Source organism: Lepeophtheirus salmonis, chromosome 1 (genome assembly GCF_016086655.4).
Source record: "Lepeophtheirus salmonis chromosome 1, UVic_Lsal_1.4, whole genome shotgun sequence".
Taxonomy (NCBI): domain Eukaryota; kingdom Metazoa; phylum Arthropoda; class Copepoda; order Siphonostomatoida; family Caligidae; genus Lepeophtheirus; species Lepeophtheirus salmonis.
In genome coordinates this window covers 54747736-54767482 of record NC_052131.2, presented here as the reverse complement: position 1 = coordinate 54767482, position 19747 = coordinate 54747736, and the positions used below count along the sequence as shown (strand labels likewise).

The window sequence follows — 19747 nt, the reverse complement described above, 5'->3', positions numbered from 1 at the left end:
ACATCCAGGAAACTGAAGGACTCTTATAAATTGAATTTATTAATTTTTGATTCGAAATATGTTGTATACCAGTTGCAATATCTGTACAAGTTGTAACAACCAAATTGTAAAAGTTCCAATTTATTTATCCTATAATACGTTTTTTCATTATTCATTCTAATTACCAACTGTAATAGAAACTCCCATTTCATTATGGTCCATTAAAATAACATGATTATTATGTATTTATGAGTATTATAACTCTGGGCATTTGGACTTTATATTGTGCCACAGAAACGTTATATTTCATTAATTTGTATTTAAATAGTAAAAAATTACATCATTAATATATAAAAAAATTAAAGTTTTGAAAAAAAAATTCAAAAATCCATAGTTATTCACAGATAAATAAATTTTTGGGAAAATAAATTTGAAAAATTATACTAAATTTCAAATACTACTTCTTTGGAACAAAAATAATTCAAATATAAAATTTTCTAGTAAAAAGCAAAAATTCCTTAACCCCCTTCGGACGCCCTTAATTACTGATTAATCTTTAACTGACTCAAATTAACCCATTTTATACCGCCCTAATCCAAAGAATGAACAGAATAGATTAATCAATTTATATATTTTTTTATTCATACTCTTATATTAATTAATTATCTTCATAAAAATCCTATATAAAAAAATATATGTTACATATTTCTCGATTGATTAAAAGTATTATTTCTTATTTCCGTCCACTAAATGATCAAATGCATCCGTTTTGTTACGTCCATATCTGTTTATAAAAGAAAAGTATATAAATATGATATACAAAGTTGATCTTATCTAGTAGTACACAGAGTGGATCTTATAGAGTGGTGCACATTTTATTATTTTAAATCCGGAATCACATGCGTGCAAAGTCACAAAGGTGGACAACAAGGCATCTTATCTTTGAACAGAGCAAGCAAAGACGGTTGAAAAGAATAAAGAAGATTCTAAATTTTCTCAAGGCCAACAAAAATTCGGACAAAGTTCTGCTCTTTTCTGATGAAATTTTTTTCGCTGTTGATGCCACTGTGAATAAGCAGAACAGCCGCTACATCACAACCGAATATCCAAACAATGTCTCAACTTCAATGAGACGTGTCTTCAGAACAAAAAAAATCCAGTGGGCAGCGCAGGCGAAGTCTGCCTCCCATTTTTGTAGAGAGGAAGGAACAGCTTACATCGAACTACTCGATAAGAAAATACTACCTTGGATCAGAGAAATGTTCGGGGAGAAATTTGTTTTCACTCAAGGCGGAGCTCCAGGTCATTGCGCCAGTAAGATTCTGGCCTTATTGAACGACAACTTGCCCGACTTTTGGGGCCTCAATATTTGGGCACCCTTCTCTCCAGACGCAAAAAACTTGGACTATTCTATCCAGGCACGTCTGGAGGAGAGGGTGTGTGATACTCCTCACAGGAGTGGTCAGTCTCTAGATTTTCTATCAATAATGAATGGACTAAGCTCGAGTCCGACTACATGGTCAAGGACTGCAAAGGATTTAGGCCCCATATTGAGGTAATAATTAGAGTTGAGGGCTCACATTTTGAGTAAAAGTTGGCCAAAGCTCTATTTTCAGATGATTTTGTTAAATAAATATCCTCACATAATCTCTCGTTTAAATTTCACTCCTGAAAAATTGAAAAAAATATAATTTGTACCACTAGATAAGATCAGCCCTGTAATAATTGGTAAAACGTTCCATTTTAAATGTTAATCTTACCTAAAGGAACCTATGGACCCATCTTCCTCCTCCCCTTTTTTACTTGATATACTATTAGGAACATTTTTAGGGGATGGTGCAGAAATGAAGCTAATGGCGCTACAATCACTCTCATTCAAAAATGTAATGTTTCTTACACTCACGGAAGGAGTACTTATGGCTCGATTTATTTTAAGTCGTTTAACTGGTGTTACTATGGAATTCCCTGTGGAGTTGAATAAGCGTTTTTTGGCATTTTGTGGATTAAGGAAAACCTCTCCAGTAGAAGAAGAATCTCTAACTTCGGCTCTCCCCAATTTGGGAACTCCAATTGGAGCAGAAGACGCTATTGTTGTTGAAGCAAGAAAAGAAAGAGATTCTGGACTTGATCTTAAACTTTGAGATGCCGTCTCTTTTGATACTCTCTTAGAGGATTCAGAGACTACACTTTTTTCGGTAGGAATACATGGTTGTTTTGAAGTTTCAGTCTCTTCTCCGCATTTATTTGTGGATGTGGATAATTCCACACTTGGTCTCTCTTTATTTGATTCTAATTCAGAAGCACAATCCCTTTCAGAACCATAAGATTCCTTACAGAGTGACTCAGATTGTTCTTGTTCTTTATTTAAATTCAATTGTGGAGCTGAATTATTTTTAGGAACTTCGGCTACCGTTTCTCTATCTTTATTTCGATCAGCCAAATCCACATGTGTTAGTGTTCTCCGTGAGGACTGCACCACACCACTATCAACTTTCTCGATATCGTCGTTCAATGTACGTCGTCGCGACCTAAAATTCACAATGGCCGTTTTAAGTACTTGTCGAATCAAACGATCATCATTTACTTCTCTTGAACCTATTCTTCTTCTCTGAGCCTCAGGATGGAAGTCACCATCATTTTCATCTTCGCCACTACTATCATCTTCCGTGTCTCTTGCTTCGTTCCTTCGTTGTTGATCCTCCCAACGCTTGAGGTCAAATTGAATTTCGTGAGCTAATCTCTTGTCCGCTGAGATCATCTCCTTCACTTCATCCTTATAATCCTTCATAATTTCCCTCAAGTATGTCATGAGGTCATCAATCAAAGGATGTTTCAACTCCTCTAATTTGTGCTTCAGAGCAATGACAATTGGTATAATATTTTCAATAATGTTCTTTTTAACCACCTGTGAAATAATGGTCTTTTTAGCTACTGCAGCTACCGCTCCAGCCAGATCCTCATCTCCATCTTCCACTTCATCAGTGGATTTGGATTTTAAACTTACCAATTTAATTTCGTCACTCGCTAGACATGCCAAAGCATCTTTCAGAACACCATAAGAGTCATCATTTAACTTAATTTGACCCTCTAAAGTCCCTCCTAAGATATCTTGGCACAATTTATATGTCATTTGAAATCTTTGTTCGTCGTTCATGTTTTCCAACATGAATTTATATAAATACATTCTTGACTCTTTTCCAGACGCACCCGCAATAGAGAACATTTCACGGATATTTTGTGAATCAATAAATTTATTGTATGTGGAGTGACCTTTGTACTCGTTATAGAAGAACAAGGCCTCAATGAAATGCTGATACATCACATTAGGACTCTTCTTCATGAGCCTATGTTTGATGAAAAACTCTGTAAGGGATTTAATTTCATCATCCAATTTAGTCTGAATAAGTCGGAGAAAAAAAGTACCTCGGCCACCACCTATCTTGAGATAATCTTCTTGAAGGAGATGAATAATAGTGACAAGGGTTGTTTGTTTTACTAAACTTGACTTATCCTTTAAACAAGTTACCATTTGCGGAACAATGGATTCAACAACGTTAGCATATTTTACACAGAGATCGCTTAGACCATAGATTATATTATTTTTCACAGCAGAGTCCGTTGACTCGTCAAGGAGTCTGCCATAGGCAGGCACGATCTTTTTCGCCATTTCTTCATTTGTTACACACATTTTATTCAATGTAACGATGGCAAGAGCAGCAATTTTGGAGGAAGAGCCTGCTCGTCCTCCTAAGCTAATATTTGAAGGACCTGCCCCAGGGGTCTTTTTGTCATTAAAAACAAGATTTTGCAATAATAGAAAAAGTTTTTTGTGGATTTTTCCAGGAACAATAAGAGACAACTCTCCAAGAGTAAATATTTGACGAATAAGACGAAAGTCCTTATCATTTGGATTATTCAATAAACCCGTTTGTAGATCCTTGTCAATTAAATCAACTACATTACAAGCCCATGATTCTACATTTGAGTGATACAATGCAACGTCAATACTCCCATCCTTACGAAGAGCCTCTAATTGACTTACAACCGTGGCAATGTCTGTAGCTGTGGATATTAATTCTGTAGGTAATGAGAACCGCTCAATGAGGAGGACCAAGTCTTTTTGAAGATTTTTTTGTTCTTCAATGGACAATCGACTCACAGATGAGAGGAGAACGCTCAAGACTTGAATTAATGTGTAGAGACCAACCTATTTAGAAGGGAGAACAAAATTTTGCGATATATCAATCAGTATATTGTTAAAATAAGGCAGAAAAAGGGTCTCTCTAACTTAAACTTTTTGATTGCAAAGCAAGTTTTAAATGAAATACCTGAACCCTTTTGAGTGAGCTCCTTTCAATGTATGTAATTTAAATTTAGTTATAAATTATACAAAATTAAAACAAATGGACCGATAGTCACGCTACATTAGTGTTAGATCAGTCCTAGGACTGATTTCCTAATCAGTCTCCCCACTTTTTCTTTAATCATGTATGGGTCCTAAAGATATATGGATGATATGTCTAGTGATAGATTCGAAAATACTCAAGCAGCGAAATTCAGCTCGCAGCACATCACTAGTTTGATCCATTTTTCTTTTTTTATTATTATTGAAATTCATTTAGATTCTCATTGTTTGAAAATCCCTCAATAATCATCGTCGTCTGCCCGAGAGTTTTACAATTATCATTCATTTAGGAGCAAAATATGAAGAAATAAAACCTACCCCCTGTTGTGTATGAATGGATGCGTTAAAATATTCCATCACAAAATGCGGATCTTGTAAAGGAACATGATTCGTTATTACAGCTAAAAGAAACCAGGCTCGATCATTGTTTTCCGTATTGATGTGGGATCGTATCATTTTGAATATGGAGGATTTCAGAAGTCCGTCTCTATACCAAATTCCACTTGCACGGGTCAAATATTTTGTCATTCCCAGATTCTCACTCTCATGAATGATTTGCCAAGGTAATACGTTTATCTGCGAATTTACGCATTCATGATCAGTCAAATTTTCGAATAGCATTTCCCAAATACACTGTAAGATAATTCAAATAATTACAGATTATTACAGATAATCAATATATTTTGATTAAAAATTACTTCGAGAGCTTTCTCGGAGGCTTTTAATTCGGAATCCATTACGATCGGAAAAATTCCCTCAACCCAAAGATGTATAACAATTTCATTCTCGGGATATATTCTCAATATTTCTGTTAGGAATGATATCATTTGCTTTCGTACCATAAGAGAAGGGTCCCTACAATGTTTTGCTAAAATTCGTACCAACTCTTCTCGAAATACGTTGGAAATCTTGACAATATTGTACATGACTTGGAGAGAACTTTTGCGAACAAATACGGATTCGTCAGATACACTTATTATAAGAAACTCTATTATGTCCTCAGCACTTGGGATTGGATTCATATTTTGAAGATCAGAGTTAGATAAGTCTTGAAGAACTTTGATAAAGTTAATTTGATTACTTCTCCTTGATGAGATATTATTCCCATCATTTTTATCTACATTAAAAGTAGAGCGAATGATTTCAATCATGTCACTGTGAGCCTCTATTGTAATGTCAGAAAGTGTTTTGAAAGCCTTGGCTCTTACTTTGGTTGAACTATCTCTGCATCTGTCCAAAAGAACACCGAAAATAAATTTGTGGGATATCAAGTCCTGTGGGTCATTATTTTCTTGAGCAGGTGGTGATAGATCTTTCATTGTATGTGAGATCGCGGATCTTTCTTCTACTAGAATAAAGGCACCCATAACCTCAACTGCAAATAAACGTTGACTCATCATTTCGTTATAAGACCAAGAAAGGAACCATCTCACAACTCGGTTATAAAAAATCCTTGGAAGACGGCGTGTGATTGAAACAATTGTTGAGGAAGCTTTTTGACGGAATTCTGCTTTATCCGGAACATGAAATGCTAGATGTTGAATAAATATTTCCACTCCTTCATATGAGCACTCTTCTAGCTATAAAAAATGAAGGAGAATGAGTATCAAGGAAGTAACTAAACGAATCAAATCATTAAACAACTTACAATATCAATGAGATGATGAAGGAAAAGTATGGAGTGCTCTCGTATAACAGAGAGTCCTTTAGTATTAACTTCAGAAGCTCCTTTATGAACCATGAGTACGCCAGGGAGAAGTGCCTTCAAAATCATTTTTGATATTTTTGCAGAACCACCATGAAGAGGGGAGCAAAGAGTTTGAAGCCCCTTGTAGGCATTAAAGGCAAGATATGATAGACCATGACGTTCTCTAGGTTTCTTAAAGTTCAGATTGGGATTAGTTATCTCCAAATGAGTTAAATCCACCAATTCTGCTATGGTTAGATCCAAGGACTCGGGGCTTCTTTTAAGAGAAGAGTGAGAAAGATAAAATAAAAAATTATCAAGTACTGAATTAAGGGATTTCGTCAAGACCCTTATTTGATCCGGCGATAGTAACTCCGTCATTTCATCATCGGATCCATCAGAATCGTAATTCTAAATATATATAAAGAAAAACAAATAGAATAAGGTAAATAGGAGAGAAAAATATTATCAAATATGTATCACCCACCGTTCCTCCACTATAGAGAGATCCACCCCATCGCTGTTGTGATGATTTTTTCTTCGCTTGTGAACTAGATTTTTTCTTAGGACTTGAACGTATCTGAATATCAATTACGGAGTTATTTTATTATATAGATATAGCATAATATTAAAAAAATCTATAAAGTATGATATAAATTATCGAAATTGTTTCCTAAGATTTTGAGGGCTCTTTAAAACTCCTTGACGTCAATATTTCACGATTTGGAGAGTTTAATTAAACACTAACATTTTTGAAAAATCAATATTTTATGTCCAATTTTCTATTTTTTCAAAGGAAGAAATTTGAGCCACAATAAGTTGACTTAAACCTAAATAAACCTGAAGTGTTTCTCTACAATAATCCCATTTCTAACAATGACATGACTCAAAAGATGAACATAGCGTAAGTAAAATATTTGAAAACTATCAGAATTTAAGGTGATAATATTGATATTTTTTATTGCCTCTTTCCTCACAGTCTCTTTCATAAACACTTTTCAGAAAATTCATATGTTCCACGTACAGCACTAAATATAGACATCAAGGAATATTAAAAAGCTTTGCAAAAGTTTAAGAAACGATTGCCATAATTTAAATCATGTTTTTACATGCGTGTATAATGCATATATACATTCTCTCAAAAAAGTACCGGGAAATTGTTAATTTAAATTGCCCGCGCTGAAAGGATAAAAAACATTTTTTTTTAAAGGTCGCCAGTACTGTGTTTCATTATGATGCCAAGTTTGAGCGTGATTTGTTGACCAGTTTGCTTGCAACAACTGGATAAGTCTACCTCACTAGTGCTCGATGATTTTTAGAATGAATTTTTTCTCCCACCATTCTGATGATTGTTGGCTTGTTTGCATGCCATACCACGTCTCATTAATAGTTATGATACGTTCGATGAATGTTGGCCCGGAATTCGCGCGATCAAGCATGTCCGAAGATACTTACTCACGGTACTGTTTTTATAGAAAATTCAGCTCTCTTGCAACAAGCCGTACTGCGACGCGTCTCATCCCCAAATGTTCAGTCAGAATGGTACTAACTGACTCATGGGAGATGATAAGGTAATGAAATAACTCCCTTAAACTGGTATGAAGATTTTTTTTCTTCAATAATTTCGTTTATTGTTTTAATCGTGGAGCACTAGTAAGGTAGACTGACTTATCCAGCTGTTGCAAGCAAACTGGTCTGCAGATCACGCTCTAACTTGCCATCATAATGAAAGACAAAACTGCCGACCTAGATAAAAAAATTAAATCCCTTCGGCGCTGGTAATTTAAATTAATAATTCCCGGTACTTTTTTGACAGAATGTATCTAATAAAAAAACAACCAAACTTACCAAATGAAGCTTCAATGCTAGTTTGAAAGTATTTAGAGTTTTACAGTAGAGAACTGCGTGAAACACCTTAAAAGCTCCACTTCCAGGGAGACTCAATAATAGAAAGTATAGACTGGATGACTCGATACACAAATCCCTATCTTCTTCACTTGCACTCAGATTTTGACCCTGGTGCATTAAATAATACAATAGAGCAATGAGGGATTTGTATTTGATGTTTTGAGCAACTAATGTGGCCCATATGGAAGACACGCCATAAGAACGGGTATCATTAAAACTTGTGGAAATGGAAGGCCTTTCTTTGTAATTCTTAACCCATTCTGTAATGTATGCAGTAGTCTGAAATTAATATAAATTTGTATAATTAATTATAAATATAATTATATATGAATAAAACAAAGTTTGTCTGTGGAGGCCTCATTTTTGGATATACATTTAATATTTTTGTGTGAGAGAGGTAACGCGGTCCTATTTAATTTAATTTTTCAAATTTTTTCGAAGAATTTAAATTTTTTTGAATTTTTTTCAAAAAAAAAATCCCGCGGATGACCCTAAATATTCTCTCCTATACTGAGTTTTCTGATTTGTACATATATTATTAACCTAACAATTGTTTACAACACCTTAACAAAAGCTAATTCTAATTCAACCAATCAACGTTGAAAACACTGATTAGGAGAAAAGAAGAAAAAAAATCAACAGCTCATGTAAAAATATTTTAATGGGCCACATAACCTATCAAATTAAATGTCATAAAAAATGGAATCATAAACAAAACTATTAGATAAATATTTATTCTAGGGTGCTTGGTTATTTAGAATAATTTTTTGAATTAAATTGTTTGCTCTGCTGCACAAATTGATCGATTGACCTTTTTTCGAAAAGAAACCGTTAAAAAGAAAATTCTATTTTCTCATTAAAAATATTTCCTCCAGAGGGATAATTTTTCACAAATTCCTTTATTTGGGAAATATTTTTCAATGTTTGTACGTATTATGCGCGTTCCATGGGTTTTGTTGATATTGTGACAATTTCGCTACAAAATACTAATTGAAGTGAGAAGGAGTAGTAAACCGCACTTTTAATTAAGCAAGCTGAAATGCGGTCCGCAGAACAGTGGCTGGGCATTCCTTCTTTAGACCATGGCCTCGATCCTACGCCTGAAGATCTGGAATCACGTATTACTCCGACATTTCATCCCACTCCTTTAAAACGGCAGCTTTTAGGGCATCCACATTCTGGATTGCACCCCTGATCCCATAGTCAAGAGAATTCCAGTCTGACAAGCACCGATTTTTCTTTATGACCGATATAGAACGAACTTTTTTCAAGGACTGAATTAGTTCGGTCCACTAAAAATCTTAACAGGCTCAGACCGGTCTAGGATTTTCAGACCGAACCCCAACACTATTAAATACATAAGTAAGATGAGGGAGAATGAGACTGTACTTTTTTGGAATGGAATTAAATAAAACCCACATCTATGTACATATCATATACTATTGAAGTAGAGAGTCATTGACCCGTGATTTACGTAAGAAAAACATTTTAAACCTAGCGCATTTCTTGAACGCTTTAAATGCAAATTATATCATTTAAATGCAATCCGCGTAAATAGTGTTTTCAAGTAATGTCTAATATTAATTTTTTTGGGAAAAAACCCAAATTTTTTGCTCCGCAGCATAATCCGCCCCGATAAAGAAAATAACTTCAAGTAAAAAGCAAAAATTCCCTAATTTTGTGGGCTAGACCCCTTCGCCCCCCCCCCCAAATTCCATAGCAATTCACAAAAATTACTATTTTTTTTATGTTTTTTTTCTTCAAAAATTCATAGATATTCAGAGAAAAATAAATTTTTTGAAAAAAATTATAAAAATTAGATTTCAAATATTAAAATTTTTTGAAAAAAATTTCAAAATCCATATTTATTTACAAAAAATAAAAATTATCAAAAATTAAATTTCAAATATTAAAATTTTACGGAAAAAAATTTCAAAAAATCCATAACTCTTCACAAAAAATTCAAATTTTCGTTTCAAATTTTTTACTTTGCTGCATAATTTGCCCGAATAAAGAAAAAAATCTTAATTTTTGGGGGTCCTACATCCCTTCGCCCCCCCCCTCTGCGGACACCCCTGACGTACGTTACTTATAACTCAGCAACAAATCATCAATATTACTCTACGATATTCATGAGGACATACACATTATTCTCAGATGTTTCCTCCTTAAGAATATATTAATAATGATAAACGCCTTGGAAAATATATAACACTGTTTACTACATAACTTGTCGCTCTGTTCTAATGTCATATTTTGTCCAGTTTTATTTATATACATTAGTTTTTCAATTATCAAAACTAGTGTGGAGATTAAATTGCAAATATCAGTCCAGATCTGTCTAGAAAAAATCACATAAGACCGAACACAAAAAAAAATATATATATATTCTTAGAACGAGTATCCACACTAATTTTGATCATTTGGAAAGGAAGTTAACTACTCAAGAGTTAATAATAATGACAACAGTTAAGGAGAGAAAATTCTTTCATCAGATTACCAATTCCAAAAAAACGGGCCAACTAAAAAGTACATATGATTTACATCACTGGTCATTTTAGCTAAGCTGCTCTCCTCTATAAACATTCTTCAAATTGTCAGGATTATACCAACTCTGACCCAGCTACAATAATAATTATATTTTATCAAAATAAAACTTATTTATAATCTAAGGCTTATATTTAGTATTCATAAATTTATTCTCTAAATGGTTTTAAATCATAAGTACTTTTCATTTATGAAACTTGAAAGTTAACTAATTTATAAGTTTACTTCAGAAATTTCAATCGTACCCTATAGGCTATACAATCACAATTCCCAAACCTTTCTAAAGTCTAAATTGTTATATGTATGTGGTAGAACATAGACACTAGCCGTGCTAGTTCATTAGTTAGACTTGTGAACAGTCAGTCTCATCAGAGAAAAGTGTATCATTCCAGTGAGATATTGTTTTTATTGTCGTTCCTCAGTTACGACTACATAAATTATGTTCAGAAATTTAACAATGTATTAGCATTAGATAGATTTTGATCCATTTCATTTGTTAAATATCTTGTATACCAATTATTTCAACTATTTACAAAAATTAACTAATAACTACCTATAGCTATCAATTCAATCTATATTTATAGTCTCTAGACTCAAAGGACACAATATATAGGCTATAAAAGATATTGTTAAAAAATTGTGTGGTGGAGTCGGAGTCGGGAACATCCAATATACTGGAGTTGGACTGAGAGTCAAGCATTTTATTTACCGATTCCACAGCCTAGGTTACCATATTGATTTTCGGTTTCTTTTTTAAGGCCATTTTTTCAATAACTACTCTTCTATTAATTATATTTTTGAACTTCTCCTGGATGTTATGTACTACTATGCAGAAGTGCATTTTAATGCAATTGTTTACTTTTAAGGAAAAGTTTGATTGCTTTAAATTAAAAGCAATGACCCCTTTTACAAAATGCTTAGTACAGCCATTTCCATCAAAAAGGTACAAATATAAACATAGGTTAGAAAGGCTTGAAAAAAGGGAAACCGATTCTATGCTTGTAGTTTTTAAACGCAGGAATCTTGATGCTGAGTACATGGATTATATGATGAACAATAAAATTTTGATATATGATAATTTCTTAGAAATTAAAGACCAGAAGAGAGGAAGGGTGGTCTCTTTGAGAATATATTTTTTTTGCAAAAGAATTACCATGGAGATTCGAGTTTTTAATGACTGCACAGGACTCATTCTAATATTACTTGCCAACTCTATTAATTCAACACCTTACGATGGGATATCCAACATTCATAATGAATCTATAGAACAAATTAAAAATTGGATAAGTAATGTAAAAGACTCCATCAATAATAGAAACTGTCCTTATCCAATGAAAAAAGAGCCAGAAGACAATGACATATTCATACAAAGCATCATTTGTGGACATCCATCTGCGAGAGGAGACTTTTCATGGGATGGAAAAGTGAGTTCTAATAGGGGGCTCTTTGAGGGATATGGAAGGATTAAATTCGGAGTGAATGGGAATAAATCCAATAAGAGGAATTGCGTTCAAATGGGAAGGTGTGTTCTGAAATTTTTTATAGTTAATTAACTAATTAATATAATTCTTTCTTACTTGCACATTTTGTAGATCCTACGAAAATATATTTGGAGGTCAAATCAAGGAGTTCTACGCCAATTTTTCAAATGGGAATATTATCGACTATAGTACAATCGAAACTGTGATAGAGACAAAAAATAAGCGAACTCTGAAAATAGAAGCGTCTGTACAAAGGGGTGCCCTTCATGGAGTTTACAAATTGCAAGATTCAGAGAGTGGTAAATGGGGAATTGGTAGAGTAAATATAGGGAAAGTGGATCTTACGACATGCTGGATAATCGACTCAGAAATGGCAAGACCATAAAAATACATCAAACAGAATTAAAATATGTTTTAAATAGGTATATTATGGCTCCTGCGAAGATTTTTTGACTCCCCGTCCAAAGGATGAGGGATTTATCTTTCTGGACGATTTCCGTCTAACAATCAGAGGGTTCCTCGATCTAAATAGCAGGACTATCAATCGAGCCCTTATATCAAGAATAGACTTTGGAGCACACAATTCTAGTCATTGCTACGTAACAGTAAACGGGGATAAGATCTATCCTTATTTCAGTTACTCTTTAGATGAAAAAATTAGAACATATCCAGAGGAAGCAGATATTACTCAAGATGAAAAATTACTTTGTTCCGCAATTGATGATAGATATATTGCCCAGTCCATTCGATCCTACTTTTCAACCATTCTTTCAAACTTTTCTAAATTCTTTCACTTTAAGTCTCATAAAAGTTCATTAGACAAAAAAGCAATCAAATTGATTAGTCGCATTGATCATGTAGAAGAGAATATCTATGAAGCACAGTTTACGTTTCAACGAAAAACATTTAGCGAGTTCAAATATACTGGAGATTTGGATGGTGAAGGAAGGTTCCATGGATTTGGAATATTGGAGCTGAGTGACAAAAACCAATGCATGCGCGGAAAATGTTCCATTCCAGAAATAAATTTGATATCTGGATTTTTTAGAAATGGAGAGCTGGAAGGGAGTGTGTATATCATTTCGGAGGATAACATTCAAGGTAGTGCCGCAGTTGCTGTCAAAGGAGTTTTGCATGGAAGGGTCCTCACCATCGGAATGAAGAGTCACTATCCGTATCCCATGGCCAAAAATACCATAAATTTCAATTATAACCAAGTTACAATGAATGGACTTGGCTTCTATGGCTATTTCCTAAATGGAAGAGCTTCTGGAACGGTTTGGTATGGCATGGTTGGCCATGAATTAAATAAGCAGGGCCTACTCTATGGAAAAGTGGACTCAAAGGGGAAATTGAGTGGATCAGATATTTCATATATATATCCAAATCACTTTAATGTCCTCCACGGGGTCTTTGAAGATCGAATTATGAAAGCCGCTGTTTATAGACACATATTGGAATTAAATTGTAATAAAGATAGTATCCTTGAGGTTAAAATATCAGGAAAGCCCTCCAATATGGAAACAGAGCAAGTTTACTTCTACGATCCTCCCTCCAACACTACCTTAGCCTCCCCTTCCATGCTGATAATTGAAGATCCCTATGAAGCTGAGACGATATATCTATCAAAGTCAGAAATTCCAAATAGTGGGGATGGACTCCATGCAAAAAGAGATTTGGAGGCAGGTGAAGTTGGTGCATGGTACTCAGGAGCACTCTTTGGGGAGAAAGAGGGCAATATATGGAACAATGCCTGCCGATTCAACGCATCCCTCTCAGCAAAATCAATCGCATATTGTTACAAATATAGAATTTCTACATATCATGGAGCACTGATTGATATCCCAGTGGACTATGATGAGGAATCTCGATATAGATCCACTTTGGGACATAAAATGAATAATGGATTTGGGGATGAGGTCAACACAGGATTTTACCAGGCGGAGCATCCACGCTTCGGAACGATTGTCTATATCCTAACGACAAAACCTGTTCCTAAGGGAAAGGAGCTTATTGTGAATTATGGATATTCTCGAGGGCTTCATCACACTGTGGATCAAATTTTTGAATGGTACTTTGCATTAGAGGACGAATATAATAGGAAAAAGGAGAAAGAGAGAGAATTGAATATGGCGTCAGGATTTGATACAAAGCCTCAAATATAATAAATGAATTAAATCATTGAAAAAAAAAAAAATGAATTAAAAATTCGCATAAAAATGAACATATATTAAAAAATATATAAATGAAAATAAAAAATCGCCTAAAAAAGAAAAGAAAATCAAAATACATCACCTTTCCAAGGATGTGATTCAAGTTTTCATAATTCATTCTGTTCGTATACGAGAAAGGCAACTCATTTACTTCCGTAAATTGAGAGTCCCAAACATGGTCTACCCATTCGATGGGCAACTCGTCCAAATAAAGGCACTTTAAACAGTTGACAATGAGTTGCAGTCCTTCATCATCATCCTCTCCCCCATCTTCAAAATGAGGGGATTCGATCATTTTAGTCCTCTGTTACGACCAAAAGAGGATCCGTCCGTTACAAAAACAATAATATTATTATTTTACATCAAAGTTTATTTTTTCTCTTTTCGCTCGTAAAAATAAAATAATACCGCGAGGTTTCTCTCTTGTAATATGGACTCCAGACAAAGATTTCCATAGTATAGTATATATATTTTCTAGATTTGGGAAATTATACATAACTATACCATTGAAACAATTTCAATACACTATATTTTTTACTATTAAATAATAAGATTACACTATTGATTTTCGAAATATAAGGTAAATGTCAATCTGATTTGTTCTTTATATATATTGATTAGAATGCTCACACTATCTGATTAATTTATTATAACTATAAAAAATCAGATATCATAAGCATTCATATATATTATTTGAATGTAAGAGGCCAAGAAATTAATTTGAGGAATATTAAAAAATCATGAAAATCTAATTAGTTGTTAGAGGTTGCGTTATAATTTAAGTAAAGGACTGTTACAACTAAATAAGGTTCACGATAAAAAATATATTTCATTTGGCAACTCTTATTTTGTATAAACAAAATTGTAAACAAACATAGTCAACACACGGGGAAGTTGATTGTTTATTAATAAATAATAAAATTAATTATTAATTTTTATACTTTAATAATATAATCGAAATGTCTCTCCGCACTAGTTTATCCACCTTGTGTAGACGACTGTCTCTTCGACATCCATCATCACGTCTACCCTCTAGTGCAGCTTTTTCCTCAGAGTCGGCTCCTGCTCAGGAAGAAAAGACTCCGGAAAAGAAATCATCTTCCTTTGCTTCCCTCCTACGCCAATCATCATGGATCCAAATGGGTGATCCCAAGGGCAAGGTAATATCTGAAGTGATAACTAATAAATAGATCCATCATCATTTGTAATATCACCACTAGGTTGTCGTTGGAGAAGTATATCACGTTATAGAAGACGATTTGTATATTGACATTGGCCATAAATTCCCCTGCGTGTGTCGTAAGCCTCGAAATAACTCCGAAAATTTCCGTCGGGGTGTAAAAGTGAGAGTTCTGATCAAATCTCTGGAATTGTCTCAAAAGTTTCTTGGTTATGAGAATGAAATGACGCTAATGGAGGCGGATGGTGTCCTTCTTGGCCTCTACTCCAAATCTTCTTCATGAAGTTAAAATCCCCTATTTAACTTTACGTATACTTGCCATGCCAATACTTCTTTTATAAATCCTTTACATTCAGTCGAAAAAAACTTTATAAATATTCGTTTATTATGTAGTTAAGACATTTCTGTTTTTATTGATATTTTTGAAATGTTTGTGTAGAGAAATAAATGATATTAGATGAGTCAAAAAGGATATTTCTTTCAATTATAACTTAATTATTTATTAATTTTGTACATACTTTGTATAATGATATGTCATATACAAAGTTAAAGTTATTTGTCTAATAATTGACTTTAGACTATATTTGTATTCTTCGACGAATTATCGTTAATTTCTAACAATCATATATTTCCATTAATAGCAGAAATGAAGCGCCAAAATTTAAAAAAATTATTTTGTTTGAGCAGCTATATCAGAGCCAAATTAAGTCTCACCAATCAAACGAGGGATTTAAAAAATAGTTTACATTCTTGGGTATCACAACTCATCCCAGAAATATGAATACAAAGCCTATAACGGAACAAAATATGTCTATGAAATGTATGGGCTTAATGTAGATATGATAGAAAAATAATTCGGCATGTTTTTCCCATTTTTTTATTTTGTTTCAATATTGTTTTTATGTTAATTGTGTAACTAGCACAAGTTGTAATATATAAACTTTATATAACGTCGTATTGGACTAAAGCACCAATCGTTTTAATTACCAACTTTAATTTATAAATACCACACATTTACGAATGGAAGATCTGTTGCATTTAAGTTATATAATATGCCATATAATACTAATAATTAATTAGTCATTTTCATCAGAAAAGAGAAACATGGATATATATTTATCAAATTGAAATTTTATGTTTATTGGGATAAAAGCAATCAGGGAAATACAATCACAATAAAAAGGACAAATACGTTGAAACGTTGTCTTCATATCTCTCAACGCCCAAATCTGTAACCCCCAATACAAGTATTGATGAATGCTACGACAAAAAGATGAAAAACACTCATACCCTGCAAAGTGTTCCATTCACAAACGTATATGAGTAATAGAAACTTAAGTATTATTAAGTTATGACATGATTTTCATAAGAACAACAGATAATATTATCTTCATTGCTTAACATTTTTGTACATATCCTACTTCGCTCTCAAGAAAAGGATTGCATTCAGAAGATCCTCCTTCATTGATACCCTCTGGTCACATAAAATGAATTTCACATTAGAGAACAATCGTTCGACGCTCCCTTGTGACGATTGCATTGACACTTATGTGTACGCAAGGTCACGAAAATCCGAGGAATATATAGGAAGATACTTTTTTATGGCGTCAAAGGCTGTTTATCCTCGTAGTCGAGGTCCATTCTCGACATTGATAATTATATCTTTCAATGGTATTTTTTTATCTACCAGGAAATTTTTGACGAGCTCTCATGCGCCAATCTGACAGGGGCTTAATTAACTTTTATGAATAATAAACAAAACAGAAGGAAGGCCTGGGAACTCCCACTAAATTTAGACTTGCCCAAGTCCTAAGAAAACATGGCAAACACGGTAGTCCACATGCCTGGTCTGGAGTGTATAAGTAAAAATTAACGATTGTAGAGCACAATAATGTAGAATATAGCGTCACATACTAAACATAATAGTACTTCATGGATGTGGTCACAATTCTGCAGGTTTATAATTTTAATTAGGTTTGTATTTATGTTTCAGTTGTGGATAGGGAGCACAGCACTGCACTGATTAATAAAGACTCCTATTGATTTGGTGTAAAATCAATGTATTTAACAAATAATTTTTATATAGAAAATGCGCTGAATGTTGAGTCGGAATATATGTTTATTTAAAATATCATTATTTTCTTTAGATGAGTCCCCTTTCCTTAGCATAAGGAGCAAAATACGTTGGAGATTCGATGAAATTTTGTATTTTCCTACGGATTTTGTTGGCTGTCTCTTGATAATGGTTCATAGGATCCGTGGCCATGGCCTAGAAATAACGATATTATATTTATAAATAAAAAAATTAAATACAATCACATTTTGGAAAAGAATGAAAATATTCTTCTTATAATGCAAAGTGCATCAAAAACTCGATTCAAAAATTTAATTAATATGTACATAGATATATTCTTAATGATTAAATTATAGACATATGTAGTTGGTGAGCACAAAAGCAAGCTATCGTGATTTTTCTCTAAGGTCTAGATTAATTTCTATCAACAAATGATTCTGATTAATCCTTATGATGCCCGAAAATTACAATTTAAGTTGTGAAAAATCATTGATTTTATTTGAAAGTGTATATATCGGGGTCATAATAAGGGGCATCAATAAAATGAATGTTCAATATAATTAAGCTTGGATTACATTTGTATTAGTCGACAAATTATTGTCAATTTCTAATAGTCCAAGAAGATGTCTGATATGTGGGCCGTCAACAGGAAAGTCGCCCGAAGGATTTTTCTCAAAATGGAGCCTGGATTACATTTCTATTTTTCTACCAACTATGGCTAACTTTTATGAATAAAAACCCCGGGCTCATGGATTGATTAGGCAACAACAAAGACACCAAGTAGGTTAAAAACCTGTACCGCTTCTTCACAAAGTATATATTAGCTGTAAAACCTATTATCCGTATGTTTATCAGTTTTTACCCTTGCACCCACAGAATAAATGAGTTTTCCCAGATTAGATTTCCAGAACTACTTAGTTCATCTAAATAGCTTTTACAAACTGAGGGCAGTATAGACTCCTTCCAAATGCTCCAAAATAAACTCCAGGCCCATGGGTTGGTTAAGACTACGGCAGGGCAACCAAGCAGGTTAAAAAAATACCTCTAAAATTTCCCAAAGGATATAGATCCACTCTCAAAAAACCTGAGATACATTTAAAGTATTTGGAGGGAGCTTAAATGCTTTGTGAAGTCTTGGCGGTGGTTTTTAACCTGCTTGGTGTTACTGCCATTACATAAAACAAGTTTTGGGAAGATATTCTGATTTTGTTAGTAAATGATTTAGTAGAGAAATGATTTCCAATGACAATTTTTGTGCTCAAAAATATGTATAATTGACCATAACTTTGGTTTTGCCCTCTACCAAGTGCACATTTTAGTTCAGGATTGTTTTTGTGTCAAAACACAATAAATAAGTGGATTAGTAACCCTTCCAAAAGTTACCTCGTAATCATCTCCATGTTTATCCAGCATGTGGGTAATGAATTTAAGCTGATCTTCAGAGAACCGATAATGACTCTTACTACACTCCTTCATTTCCTTCTCCATCTGCTCTTGAAGGGATGTGACTGCCCCTTTAGGACCTCGGGAAGACTTTTTTGAGCGTTTAGGCTTCTTTTTAAGGAGTGCGTCTTTAGCAGAAATGACGGGAAAGGCCTTATTTGGCTTCATTACGATCCCTAAGTTATCAATATTTTCCGTAAAGGCTATGGAATTATCCCAATGCTCCTTTATAGTCGGGCTGGATGATTTTTAAAAAAAGAGCATTTCATTAATATCGTTCATTTTTAATAAATTAGTAATTAATTACTCACTTATGCATTTTTAGTCGCCCCTTTTGATGTTTATTGAGCTTTGCATTGACTCTTCTTCGATTCATATCGAATTTGTACTTTTGTCGCCTCTGAGTCTTACGTAGCTTGGGCATGATGATCCTCTCTGAAAGGGAATATATTTAACCAATAATTATAATTTATTTAAATACTCTAATTAAAAAAAGTCTTACAGAACTGATATCTCTTAAACTTTTCCGTCAAAACGTATCACGCTGGAATATATACAAATTTAAACTGCGTAATTGTTTATTTACATTTATAAAAAGGGAACACATGCGTTTTCAAAGGTACCAAATGATAAATTTACCTGGCTAGGAAGCACTTCATTATAGAGCATAGTTAGAGCTATCAGGTTTTCCTTAAAGACGCTGTTGTCGTATAAGTTCACCTCAGCTGTTGTTGGGGATTTATGCTATATTTATATATATATTCTTTCCCCTCTCTTTTCTTCTTTTCCAATTTTTATCTAATGAGTTTATATCATAATTCATATATGTA

General features: G+C 33.6%; 4 protein-coding genes across 7 annotated transcripts; 2 read left to right on the top strand and 2 right to left on the bottom strand.

The window, feature by feature from the left end:
* Nucleotides 1–599: 599 nt before the first annotated feature.
* Nucleotides 600–14648, bottom strand: LOC121132076 (condensin-2 complex subunit D3). Of its 4 annotated transcripts, none has more exons than XM_040727520.2 (8): nt 14303–14648; nt 7920–8258; nt 6559–6651; nt 6033–6482; nt 5083–5964; nt 4703–5017; nt 1740–4186; nt 600–1647 (listed from the first exon to the last, which is right to left on the bottom strand). In XM_040727520.2, the coding sequence occupies exons 1-8, from the start codon at nt 14513–14515 to the stop codon at nt 1635–1637; spliced, it is 4752 nt and encodes a 1583-aa protein (XP_040583454.1). In that variant the 5' UTR covers nt 14516–14648; the 3' UTR covers nt 600–1634. The 4 variants fall into 4 exon arrangements, with proteins under 4 accessions (XP_040583454.1, XP_040583453.1, XP_071750213.1 ...); XM_040727519.2 differs by having other exon boundaries at nt 600–763; XM_071894112.1 differs by having other exon boundaries at nt 600–763; nt 7920–8239; nt 14303–14562.
* LOC121132077 (uncharacterized) lies at nt 11621–14288 on the top strand. Its single transcript, XM_040727522.2, has 3 exons — nt 11621–12048; nt 12119–12380; nt 12430–14288. The coding sequence occupies exons 1-3, from the start codon at nt 11681–11683 to the stop codon at nt 14170–14172; spliced, it is 2373 nt and encodes a 790-aa protein (XP_040583456.1). The 5' UTR covers nt 11621–11680; the 3' UTR covers nt 14173–14288.
* A 432-nt stretch (nt 14649–15080) lies between the features above and the next one.
* On the top strand, nt 15081–15869 carry mRpS28 (mitochondrial ribosomal protein S28). The gene is made up of 2 exons (XM_040727517.2): nt 15081–15380; nt 15441–15869. The coding sequence occupies exons 1-2, from the start codon at nt 15180–15182 to the stop codon at nt 15681–15683; spliced, it is 444 nt and encodes a 147-aa protein (XP_040583451.1). The 5' UTR covers nt 15081–15179; the 3' UTR covers nt 15684–15869.
* Nucleotides 15870–17443: 1574 nt separating this feature from the next.
* On the bottom strand, nt 17444–19554 carry LOC121132074 (nucleolar protein 16). Its single transcript, XM_040727515.2, has 4 exons — nt 19420–19554; nt 19229–19352; nt 18858–19155; nt 17444–17669 (listed from the first exon to the last, which is right to left on the bottom strand). The coding sequence occupies exons 2-4, from the start codon at nt 19339–19341 to the stop codon at nt 17544–17546; spliced, it is 537 nt and encodes a 178-aa protein (XP_040583449.1). The 5' UTR covers nt 19342–19352; nt 19420–19554; the 3' UTR covers nt 17444–17543.
* Between the last annotated feature and the right edge of the window lie 193 nt (nt 19555–19747).

Coding starts and splice junctions, on each gene's coding strand:
- LOC121132077 (XM_040727522.2), top strand. CDS start 11,681: ATGGAGATTCGAGTTTTTAATGACTGCACAGGACTCATTCTAATATTA. Junction 12,049..12,118: donor AATTGCGTTCAAATGGGAAG/GTGTGTTCTGAA, acceptor CACATTTTGTAG/ATCCTACGAAAATATATTTG. Junction 12,381..12,429: donor GGATAATCGACTCAGAAATG/GCAAGACCATAA, acceptor TGTTTTAAATAG/GTATATTATGGCTCCTGCGA.
- LOC121132076 (XM_040727519.2), bottom strand. CDS start 14,515: ATGATCGAATCCCCTCATTTTGAAGATGGGGGAGAGGATGATGATGAA. Junction 8,259..14,302: donor TGAATCACATCCTTGGAAAG/GTGATGTATTTT, acceptor TATTAATTTCAG/ACTACTGCATACATTACAGA. Junction 5,018..5,082: donor CCTCCGAGAAAGCTCTCGAA/GTAATTTTTAAT, acceptor ATTATCTTACAG/TGTATTTGGGAAATGCTATT.
- LOC121132074 (XM_040727515.2), bottom strand. CDS start 19,341: ATGCCCAAGCTACGTAAGACTCAGAGGCGACAAAAGTACAAATTCGAT. Junction 19,156..19,228: donor GGGCGACTAAAAATGCATAA/GTGAGTAATTAA, acceptor AAAATCATCCAG/CCCGACTATAAAGGAGCATT. Junction 17,670..18,857: donor AACATGGAGATGATTACGAG/GTAACTTTTGGA, acceptor CGTTATTTCTAG/GCCATGGCCACGGATCCTAT.
- mRpS28 (XM_040727517.2), top strand. CDS start 15,180: ATGTCTCTCCGCACTAGTTTATCCACCTTGTGTAGACGACTGTCTCTT. Junction 15,381..15,440: donor TGGGTGATCCCAAGGGCAAG/GTAATATCTGAA, acceptor TATCACCACTAG/GTTGTCGTTGGAGAAGTATA.